Source organism: Piliocolobus tephrosceles, chromosome 21 (assembly GCF_002776525.5).
Source record: "Piliocolobus tephrosceles isolate RC106 chromosome 21, ASM277652v3, whole genome shotgun sequence".
Classification (NCBI taxonomy): domain Eukaryota; kingdom Metazoa; phylum Chordata; class Mammalia; order Primates; family Cercopithecidae; genus Piliocolobus; species Piliocolobus tephrosceles.
The window spans coordinates 33,774,629-33,786,206 of record NC_045454.1 but is presented as its reverse complement, the minus strand read 5'-3'; the positions used below and the strand labels follow the sequence as shown (position 1 = coordinate 33,786,206).

At 50.7% G+C, this 11,578-nt stretch overlaps 1 protein-coding gene across 4 annotated transcripts in view; it reads left to right on the top strand.

The window, feature by feature from the left end:
• Positions 1-11,578, top strand: part of MAU2 (MAU2 sister chromatid cohesion factor) — a 42,715-nt gene that overhangs the window by 9,681 nt on the left and 21,456 nt on the right. For 3 of the 4 annotated variants that reach the window (XR_002735230.1, XM_023229889.1, XM_023229888.1), the window contains exons 2-3: positions 10,741-10,758; positions 11,148-11,213. Coding sequence is in view for 3 of the 4 variants with exons in the window: in XM_023229889.1 (XP_023085657.1) it covers positions 10,741-10,758; positions 11,148-11,213 (84 nt within the window). In the remaining variant the exon portion in view is untranslated. Of the gene's footprint in view, positions 1-8,430; positions 8,863-10,740; positions 10,759-11,147; positions 11,214-11,578 lie in introns of those variants that run through there. The other variant, XM_023229890.3, reaches the window with a different exon arrangement.

The following is an 11,578-nucleotide window of genomic DNA, read 5'->3' as shown; positions in this document are numbered from 1 at the left end:
CTCCTGAGTAGCTGGGATTACAGGCATGAGCCACCATGCCCAGCTAATTTTTGTATTTTTGGTAGAGACAGGGTTTCATCACGTTGGCCAGGCTGGTCTCAAAGTGACCTGAAGTGATCCACCCGCCTTGGCCTCCGAAAGTGCTGGGATTACAGGCGTGCCACCACACCCGGCATCTCTCTGCTCTTCTTGACTGAACTAATTTTCTCTAACATAAGTGCTTAGGTAAAACCTATTATTGGGTCGGGTGCGGGTGGCTCCCGCCTGTAATCCCAGCACTTTGGGAGGCCGAGGTGGGCAGTTCACAAGGTCAGGAGATCAAAACCATCCTGGCCAACATGGAGAAACCCCGTCTGTACTAAAATACAAAAAATTAGCCAGGTGTGGTGGTACACGCCTGTAATCCCAGCCACTTGGGAAGCTGAGGCAGGGGAATTCCTTGAACCCGGGAGGTGGGGGTTGCAGTGAGCTGAGATCGCGCCACTGCACTCCAGCCTGACAACAGAGCAAGACTCTGTCCACCCCCCACCAAAAAAAAAAAAAACAACCTATCATTGGCGACCGAACTCAGTGCTACATCTAGCTTTCCTATTGTTTTCGCCATCTTTTGCTTTCTCTCAGAGACCCCAGCCTCCTTGGTCATCGCATTTTTATTTAAGGTTATTTTTCTTGTATCTGCTTCTGTCAATTTCTAATGGTCTCCTAAACTGTGGTTTTTTTTTTTTTTCTTTTTTCTTTTTTCTTTTTTTTTTGTTTTTTTTGAGACAGAGTCTCACTCTGTTGCCCAGGCTGGACTGCAATGGCACGATCTCGAATTTTTGTAACCTCCGCCCTCTGGGTTCAAATGATCCTCCCACCTCAGCCTCCTGAGTAGCTGGGACTATAGGTGTGTGTCACCACGCCTGGCCCTCAACTGCATTTAAGTCATCTAGAAAGACATATAATATACTTACTCGTCTGTTTCATCAAGTCAACTAACTTTGAAAGAATCATCCATTAAATGTCCCCATCAGGCCTAGTGTGGTGGCTCACACCTGCAATCCTGACTTTGTGAGGCCAAAGTGGGCAGATTGCTTAAGCCCAGGAGTTCAAGACCAGCCTGGGCAACATAGCAAAACCCTATCTCTACCAAATATATATATATATATATATATATACACACACACACACACACAAATTAACCAGGCCTGGTGGCACATGACTGTGGTCCCAGCTACTGAGGAGGCTAAGGCAAGACGATTACTTGATCCCAGGAAGTTGAGGCTACAGTGAGCTGTGATTGTGCCACTGCATTCCACCCTGGACAACAGACTAAGACCCTGTCTCAAAACTTTAAAAAAAAATCCCCATCAGAGTCAAGGAGGGTGTGTCTTCCTTTCCTCAGCAGCTTTTAAAAATTTAATTGTAGGCGGGGTGCGGTGGCTCAAGCCTATAATCCCAGCACTTTGGGAGGCCGAGACGGGCGGATCACAAGGTCAGGAGATCGAGACCATTCTGGCTAATACGGTGAAACCCCGTCTCTACTAAAAACACAAAAAACTAGCTGGGCGAGGTGGCTGGCGCCTGTAGTCCCAGCTACTCGGGAGGCTGAGGCAGGAGAATGGCGTGAACCTGGGAGGCGGAGCTTGCAGTGAGCTGAGATCCGGCCACTGTACTCCAGCCTGGGCAATAGAGCGAGACTCCGTCTCAAAAAAAATAATAATTAATTGTATTTATTTTTATATTTTCTGTAGAGTTAGGGTCTCACTATGTTGCCCAGGCTGGTCTTAAACTCTGGGCCTCAAGCAGTCACCTGCCTTGGCCTCCTGAAGTACTAGAATTACAGGTGTGAGCCACCACACACAGCCTCCCCAGCAACTTTTTTTTTTTTTGAGACAGTGTCTTGCTCTTTGGCCCAGGCCGTACTGCAGTGGCACTACCTCAGCTCACTGCAAGCTCCGCCTCCCGGGTTCACACTGTTTTTCTGCCTCAGCCTCCCTAGTAGCTGGGACTGCAGGCACCCGCTACCGCGCCCAGCTAATTTTTTGTGTTTTTAGTAGAGATGGGGTTTCACCATGTTAGTCAGGATGGTCTCCATCTCCTGACCTCGTGATCTGCCCACCTCAGCCTCCCAAAGTGTTGGAATTACAGGCGTGAGCCACTGCGCCTTTTTTTTTTTTTTTTTTTTTTTAATGGACTCTCACTCTGTTGCCTAGGCTGGAGTGCAGTGGCGCAGTCTCAGCTCATTAAAACCTCCATCTCTCAGGTTCAGGCTATTCTCCTGCCTCAGCTTCCGAAGCAACTGGGATTACAGGTGCCCACCACCATGCCAGGCTAATTTTTTCTACTTTTATTAGAGATGGATTTTCACCATGTTGGCCACGCTGGTCTCAAACTCCTCAGCAGCGTTTTGGGGGTCATAGTAGTTGGTGTCTTGGTGACTCTTGCCTCTGTAGGGCCTCAGAACACCTGCCAGCCACCTTGTTCCCTGGGTCTGCTCAGCAGATCCTGGAGCTGTTACAGTGCATGGCAGGACACTTTACCTGAAAGCCTTCCTTCTCTGAGTATGGTTTTGGCAGTGACATGGTGTGTTTTGGCTACTCTGGGACTCCCCTAAGTAAATGGTTGATGACTATAAGCGTTGTCCCTTTACTTAGAAATTTCTTGGCTAGAGAATTCACAGTGACCATCCTGGGCACTACCCTGCCTCTACAAAAAATTTGAAAATTAGTGGGCCCGTGGTGGCTCACACCTGTAGTCCTAGCTACTTGGGAAGCTGAGGCGTGAGGATGACTTGAGCCCAGAAGGTTGAGGCATCAGTGAGCCGTGTTCCTGCCACTGCAGTCCAGTCTGGGTGACAGAGAGAGACCCTGTCTCAAAAAAAAAAAAAAGATTTTTGCAATGCCATTTGCACAGATTCTGCCGGGTTGTGTTCTTCTCTATTTTGCTTTCCTCTTGTTCTCTCTCTTCTTGCTGTACACCCATCCCTGTGAGTTTTCAGTCTTCTCCTCTCTTCCAGGTCCTATGGCTTTTGTCTTATTTTCCCGCCTGTCTTTTAAGCAGACAGATCCCTCTTGATCATTTGGACGTCTGCTGTTGAATCAAGAGAATGTACCTGCATATCCATTTCCCCCTTAACTTTCTTACTTTTGATCTCAGTCCCCTTTATCCCTTGGCCTGGGAAGTGCATCATCATTCTTAGGTTTTCCTGATTTGAAAGCCACCCAGGACTAAATGCTGCCTGTCTGGAAGAACTTACTATTTTCTGTGATTCAGGCAGTCATTCTTTGAACGGTGGTGTTTTCTGACTGCGTATGCCATGCGTGCTTTCTCTGTGTCAGTGCCATGCATGCTTTATCTGTGATTGGACCAGGGCTGCTTTTTAATGGTGGTTTTGCTCATCTGACTTAGAAAGCAGCTCCAAACTGTGCTGGTCAGATACTTAATTCTGCATCCAGGTTTAGCCTGAGCATCTATGGTTCACCTTCTCAGCAAGTGATTAAATGATTCCTTTTGTTTTAAGACCCAGTAGGGCTCGGTCTGAGCCTGTCCTCATCAGGCCCAGCGTGAGCAGTTCTTTCATTCTTCAGGATCACAACTGTGTCCGCTAAATTCCATATCCCATCTGCAGGGAGCAGAGACTTGTACAGAGCTGGCCGTTAAGCAGTTTCATGAAGTGATCTGTGCTTCCTCCTGTTTTTGTTTCTATTTCCTTCCCTCTCATTCTGAGTCACCTCTGACTTCAGGATGTGAAATCTGTTTAGGAACCATCACCTCATGGTTTTACCAGCTGGTCCCTTCCTCTCCCACCCCAGTTCTTCTACTTACTGATTGCCAGTTACTGTAGTATCATTGGCACCTTCTACATGCCAGGCCCTGCATTGGTGCTTCACAGAGCAAGATCTCCCTGGATCCTCAACAAATTAACAGGGTAAGGCCCACCTCAGACTCACCTGTGGTGACACCCAGCCACTGCAGGAAAATGTGCTTAGGCACAGTCACACAGCAGCAAGAGGCCAGAGAAGCTGCTAAATGCTGTGCTTCCATCCCAGAGGAGTTGCAAGCAACAGGGTAGTTAAAAAAAAAAAAAAAAACTGAATTTGGGCCAGGCGTGGTGGCTCATGCCTCTTATCCCAGCACTTCAGGAGGCGAAGGCAGGAGGATCACTTGATCCCAGGAGTTTGAGACCAGCCTGGGCAGCATAGTAAGACCCTGTCTCTACAAAAAAAAAAAGTTAGCCACACATGCCTATAGTCCCAGCTACTTGGGAGGCTGAAGCAGGAGGAGCGCTTGAGCCTAGGAGTTCAAGGTTACAGTGACCCATGATTGCACCACCACATTCCAGCCTGGGTGACAAAAACCCTGTCTTTTTAGTTTTTTTATTTTTAATTTTTTTATTTTTTGAGATAAACTCTCACTCTGTCACCCAGGCTGGAGTGCAGTGGCATGATGTCGCTCCCTGCAACCTCTGCTTCCTGGGCTTATGTGGTTCTTTTGCCTCAGCCTCTGGAGTAGCTGATATGACAGGCACACACCACCATGCCCAGCTAATTTTTGCATATTTTGTAGAGATGGGGTTTTGCCATGTTGCCCAGGTTGGTCTCAAATTTCTGAGCTCAAGCAGTCCACCTGTCTTGGCCTCCCGAAGTGCTGGGATTACAGGCGTGAGCTACTGCTCCCAGCCAGCCCTGTCTCTTATAAAAACAAAACAACAACAGGCCAGGCATAGTGGCTCATGCCTGTAATCGTAGCACTTTGGGAGGCTGAGGTGGTAGTATCTCCTGAGCCCAGGAGTTTGAGACCAGCATGGTCTCAAACTCATTTAGATTTCTAAATCTCATTTAGATTTTGTAGAGATAGCGAGACCCCTATCTCTACAAAAAAGTAAAAAAATTAGTTGGGCCTGCCAGGCGCCGTGGCTCATGCCTGTGATCCCAGCACTTTGGGAAGCCAAGACGGGTGCATCGCCAGAGGTCAGGAGTTCGAGACCAGCCTGACCAACATAGAGAAACCCCCTCTGTACCAAAAATACAAAATTAGCCGGGCGTGGTGGCGCATGCCCTGTAATCCCAGCTACTCGGGAGGCTGAGGCAGGAGAATCTCTTAAACCAGGAGCCGGAGGTTGCTGTGAGCCAAGATTGCGCCATTGCACTCCAGCCTGGGCAATAAGAGCGAAACTCTGTCTTAAAAAAAATAAAAATAAAAAAAAAAATTAGAGGCCAGTCGCGGTGGCTCACGCCTGTAATTCCAGCACTTTGGGAGGCCAAGGCCGAGGCCAGCAGATCACGAGGTCAGGAGATCGAGACCATCCTGGCTAACACGGTGAAACCCCATCTGTACTAAAAATACAAAAAAATTAGACAGGCATGATGGCAGACGCCTGTAGTCCCAGCTACTCAGGAGGCTGAGGCAGGAGAATGATGTGAACCCGGGAGACAGAGCTTGCAGTGAGCCGAGATTGTGCCACTGTACTCCAGCCTGGCAACAGAGCTAGACTCCATCTCAAAAAGAAAAAAAAAAATTAGTAGGACCTGGTGACATGCACCTGTAGTCCCAGCTACTTGAGAGACCGAGCCAGGAGGATCTCTTGAGCCCAGGAATTTGAGGTTGCAGTGAGGACCACCGCACTCCCCCTGGGTGACAGAGGGAGACCATAACTAAAAACTACAACCAAAAAAACCCTTTTTTAAAAAAAAAGTTACTTTGGGCCGGGCGCGGTGGCTCAAGCCTGTAATCCCAGCACTTTGGGAGGCCGAGACCATCCTGGCTAACACGGTGAAACCCCGTCTCTACTAAAAAATACAAAAAACTAGCCGGGCGATGTCGTGGGCGCCTGTAGTCCCAGCTACCCGGGAGGCTGAGGCAGGAGAATGGCGTGAACCCGGGAGGCGGAGCTTGCAGTGAGCTGAGATCTGGCCACAGCACTCCAGCCTGGGTGACAGAGCGAGACTCCATCTCAAAAAAAAAAAAAGTTACTTTGGTTTTAAGGAATAAGAAGCCTTGAAACACTCAGCCCTGAACTGAATCCTCCAGGCATCAGAGCTGTGCTGGTCTGGGCCCTTCCACCCTACTTGAAATCTGTTGGCCCTGTAGCAACCCTCTCTTGCTTTCCCTGAGAACCCTAAGGTGACCCCAGGGGCTGCTGATGGAGACATTCACCTCCTTGCCCTGCTCCCTGCAACCTCTCAACTTTGGCTGCTTTGCCATCAAGGAAGGAAACATAAAAGCTGCTTTTTAGCATTACAAAGTTAAAAAAAAAAGAAATACTGCCTGGGCACGGTGGCTCATGCCTGTAATCCCAGCACTTTGGGAGGCCGAGGCAGGTGGATCACAGGTCAGGAGATCGAGACCATCCTGGCTAACACGGTGAAACCCCATCTCTACTAAAAAATACAAAACATTAGCCGGACGTGGTGGCGGGTGCCTGTAGTCCCAGCTACTCGGGAGGCTGGGGCAGGAGAATGGCGTGAACCTAGGAGGCGGAGCTTGCAGTGAGCTGAGATCCAGCCACAGCACTCCAGCCTGGGCAGCAGAGTGAGACTCCCTCTCAAAAAAAAAAAAAAAAAAAAAGTCACGTAGATGAGGTAGCAACCTTGGGTAAAGTATTCTACATCCTTAATTTGTGAGTTGGATATATTTTTCCGATTTCCAAATATATGCTAAAAGTCATACAGGGGGCTGGTTGAGGTGGCTCACAACTGTAATCCCAGTGCTTTGGAAAGCTGAGATGGGAGATGGGAGGATCACTTGAACCCAGAAGTTCAAGACCAGCCTGTGCATCATAGCAAGACCTTCCCTGTCTCTACAAAAAAAAAAAAGTCTAACAAAGATACAAAAGTGAAGTCATTTAGTAGGTGTCAGATTAATGGCCCTGGAGAAGTGACTGGCTCACCCTGACACCAGGCCCATCCTGCCCCTCAGGAATGTATGTCCTCATGCAGAGAGATCCAGGTGTCACTGATGTCGCAATGAAGAAGTAGTGGCATTTAAAGACAGGGAGAAATCCCATGCCATTTAGGGCTTTGTGTCTGAAAGGCATACTGTTCTGTGGCCATTTGCACTTACACAGAAGGCCTCACTTTCCTCTAATGAACTCTGCTCATTATCCAAGTGGATAAAGCCATTGTTCGTTCAGCAGATGTTTCCCGAGCACCTACTGGATGTCAGCCTGCTGCAAGCACTGCGGCCACAACTTTAAGGTCAATCATCATGGGGCTTTTTTTCCTAAGAGTCAGGTTCTTGCCTTGTTGCCCAGGCTGGAGTGTAGCAGTGCGATCATAGCTCACTGCAGCCCCAAGCTCCTGGGCTCAAGTGATCCTCCCACCTCAGCCTCCCAAGTAACTGGCACTACAGCATGCATCACCAAGCCTGGCTGATTTTTTTTTTTTTTTTTTAAAGAGAAAGACAGGATCTTGCTGTGTTGCCCAGGCTGGTCACAAAAAGAGGGGCTGTATCTAATGTCGTCTGTATGTATTTAAAGTGGGCAATAAAGATACCTGGGAAACGGATGTTAAAAACCCTAAGATGTAATTTCTCAAGTGCCTTAGAGCATTGCTAACTCACAGTGGATCCACACCTTGAACCCAGTCCTCTGGCTCCCAGTCAGCGCTCCTGACACCCACTGATGCTAGTGGACAAGGCCTTCCACAAGAGAAGGCTTGTGTTTAGAGCCTTTGGGCATGTTACTTCCCAGTTCACCAGTGTTCACTGAGAGCCTCACCTTCCTCAGGGGAAATGGGATCCTCTCTGTCTAGCCCTCGCGTGGACGGACGGAGCTGGCAGAGAGGCGAGCCCGTTAGCAGCAGGCATATCTGACTTGCAAAGAAGAGATGTCTCGGCCAGCCACGGTGGCTCACGCCTGTAATCCCAGTACTTTGGGAGGCCAAGGCGAGCGGATCACCTGAGGTCAGGAGTTTGAGACCAGCCTGACCAACATAGAGAAACCCCGTCTCTACTGAAAATACAAAAATTAGCCGGGCATGGTGGCACATGCCTGTAATCCCAGCTACTTGGGAGTCTGAGGCAGGAGAATCACTTGAACCTGGGAAGCGGAGGTTGCGGTGAGCCGAGATCATCCCATTGCACTCCAGCATGGGCAACAAGAGCGAAACTCCATCTCAAAAAAAAAAAAAAAGAAGAGGAGATGTCCATGGGGTCAGGAGAAATGAGGTCCAGTCCAACTGTGTGCTGAATAGATTGATGTTAGCCATATAATGGCCCCAAACGGGGAAGGGACACAAAGCTGTTGCTGGCCAAGCACAGTGTCCAACGCCTGTAATCCTAGCACCTTTGAAGGCCAAGACAGGAGAATCACTCAAGCCTAGGAAATCGAGACCAGCCTGGGCAGCATAGCCAGACCCCATCTCTACAAAAAATTTAAAAAATTAGCCAGACATGTTGGTGCGCACCAGTAGTCCCAGCTACTCAGGAGGCTGAGGTGGGAGGATCACTTGAGCCCAGGAGGTCAAGGCTGCAGTGAACTATGATCATGCTGCTGCACTCCAACCTGGACAACACAGTGAGACTGTGTCCAAAAAAGAAGAAAAGCTGTTGCTATGAGGAGACATTGTTGGACCCACACAGGCCTGAGCTCGGTGGCATAGGCCAAAGCTTTGTAGAAGGGGGTGCAGTGTTCTGAGGCATGAAGTGACTGGACATATCCTCTTGAAGTCTACCCGCCATGGACGTGCCTGTGTGGGCTGTCGTCAGCTCTGGGGAGAGCATCCCATGGCCACAGACTGGAAAGGAAAGCTTGTCCGCCCAAAGGGAGGTGAGGGAATTCACCTGGTGACTGGTCATCTTGCTTACCTCTGCTGGGATGCAGTGACACACAGAAAGGAGGCCAGCTTTGTCACAGGTGCCAGGCTCAGCTGTGGATGCCAGGTTTGCACCTTACTTACCCAGGCTGGGGCTGCTGTTTGTGCGTGGCAGTGCTCTCTGTCCTCCCTGAACTGTGTCTGAAGAGCTTCCCTTTGCCAGCCCCATGGTGCCCGAATCACAGAACCACCAAATCTCAGGGTTCAGGGAGACCTCAGCCCGGCTCTAGTACAGCTCCTTTGTCACGACCCCCTCTCTCCTGTGTGATTGGCCATCCCTTCCAGTTGGTGGCCTTCCAGAGCTTCTCGTGTTGGACCCTGCTTCTCAGCAGCCTCTGTGGAAAAAAGCCCCCAACTTCTGCTCCTCTCTCACATCACACACGTTCCCACTGTCCCCACACACAGCCTCTGGCTGAGGCACCTCGCCTCTGGGGCCGCACTTCTGATGGCAGGTGCTGGCCCCACCACTCTGAGGACCCCGAGCCCCTCCTATCTCTGCCACAAGAGGGGACCACAGGAGGCAGATGCTTGGGCTGGCAGAGGGCCTGTGATCTGGGCTCCTGCATGTGGGTGCATGTGTGTCAGGAGCCCGGAGCTTGGGTTCTCTCCCACAGCTGTCCTCCTGGCCCCACTGTGTCTTGGCAGTAGCTGCTCTCGATGCAGCTCTGTGCTTTCCCGGCGCCTATGACATTCCCAGCTGCTGCTCATCCTTGCCCTAGAGATCTCCAGCCCCAAGGCTGTGGATCTCCGGGCCTCACTGGCTCCTCCGCGCTCCCTTCGTGAATTTTCTGCTGCATCCAGAATGGTCTGAAACTCCCATCTGGTCAGGTGCTTTCATTTCCCAGCCCTGACTGAGTCAGCCTCCAGGGGCGACACCAGGGCATTCTGACCCTCAGCCAGGAGTGGCCGCTGTTGCCTCATGAGTGGCAGAGACCTTCAGGCTTCAGCCTCACTCTCCTGGCCCTCTGCCTTTTTCATGCGCTCTTCAGTGCCTGGAGCACCTCCTGCTCCCCCTTTGCCTAGAGAACTGGCCCCTCACTTCCCATACTTTGCCACACATGCTGCCCTGCCCCGTGCGGTCCTCCCACAGAGCGTGATGAGTTAGGGTCTTCTACTAGATGCTCCAGATCCACCTTCCAGCAACACCAAGGCTCTTGTCAGGCGCGGGTTGCTCTGAATGTGTGTGGCACATGCGGGTCACCGGGCACAGCGTTAGGCTCTTGTGCTTGGGAGCCTGGGTGATCTGATGGGCTGTGGTCAGTGGCCTGGACTAGCCCGGGAACCTGTTGGAACATGGAACTTTAGGACACAGCGGTCCCTGAGTTGGAGCCTGTTGTCTGAACTGCATTCCTGGTGTGTGTCTTCAGTGCTATCCTGTAGTTCTGCCTGTGTTGGTCCTTCCTGGAGCCCCCCTCCCTCCCCTCTGAGAGGCTGACTTTGCTCACAGCCAAGCATCTTTCAAATGCCTCTTGCTCAGAGGACTGACCTTGCCCCTGGCCGAGACCCATTCTCCAGTTGAAACTGACTTCTCGTGTTATGCTTTGCTGAACATCCTTCCTCTCTGCCTGATTTTTGACTGCTAGCCCTACTTCCGTGTGACACGTGGGGTCCTTAATGGGGCCAGGTCACCTCTGAGCTCTGTTCCTTTCTGAAGCAGCTCCTACCCAAGAGCCTGTGGGCTCTGACTCCAAGTGCCAGCCCCTCCTCTGATGTCAGAAGGGCATGTCCCCTCCTCCCCAGGCACCCTCTGGGGCTCTATAGCTTCCATTCCCCTGGCTGGATTGGAGGGGAGTAAGCCCACCCTCTCAGGCCAAGCAGGCCACCTTCTTGTTACCTGGATACCTGGCAGCCTCTGTTCTCAGGACAACCTGTGGAAACCCCAAAGCGAGCCAGTAACCGGGTGCCAGGTGTTTGAGAATTAATCTTTCTTTTCTTTCTCTTTCAGTGGTTGATATCACAGCAAGTATCCTTTCCGTGTTGGTATGGTTCCTTTTGAGGAATTCTCCACTTAAATAAAAAGAATGTATCAAAGCTTGAATCCCACCTCCCGACATGCCCTGCGAGTTGAGGCTCTGCCCACAGAGCACCTGCAGCATCCCCCACCTGGCCCTTGGCTGCCCCTGGGCGCTGTGCTCCTCTTTGTGCTTCTCTTCGTACCTCGCATCCAGCTCCAAGCCCTGCCCTGCAGCAAGCTCAAGATTATTCACTGGGGGAACAGGAAAACTTGGAATTTCAGGGCAGGCAGGGATGTGCGTGCCCGGCAGACCTCGGCAGGGTAGGAGCCCCAAGCTGTGGCCCTTTCAAACCGACCTTTTTTTGCATTGTCCTACTTCCTTAACTGGACGTCACTAGATCCCGCAGTTCGAAGATGTTAAATTTGAAGCAGCAAGTCTGTTGTCTGAATTGTACTGTCAAGAGGTAAGAACATATTAACGTTTCTGAAAGCAAAGTGTCTCTCCCTGTTGCTAAGACATGACAGCACATTGGTAAATTGGGGCTCCGGGAGTTGGAATCCCTCTGGGGTTTTTTTTTTTTAGGCTGGAGTGCATGACACAATCACAGCTCATTGCAGTCTTGAACTCCTGAGCTCAAGTGATCCTCCCACCTCAGCCTCCCAAGTAGCTGGGACTATAGGCGTGCACCACCCATGCCTGGCTAATTTTTTTATTTGTTGTAGAGATGGTCTTGCCCAGGCTGGGCTCAAGCTCCTGGCCTCAAGCAATCGTGCCTCGGCTTCCCAAAGTGCCAAAATTATACACAGGAACCACCGTGCCCAGCCCGGT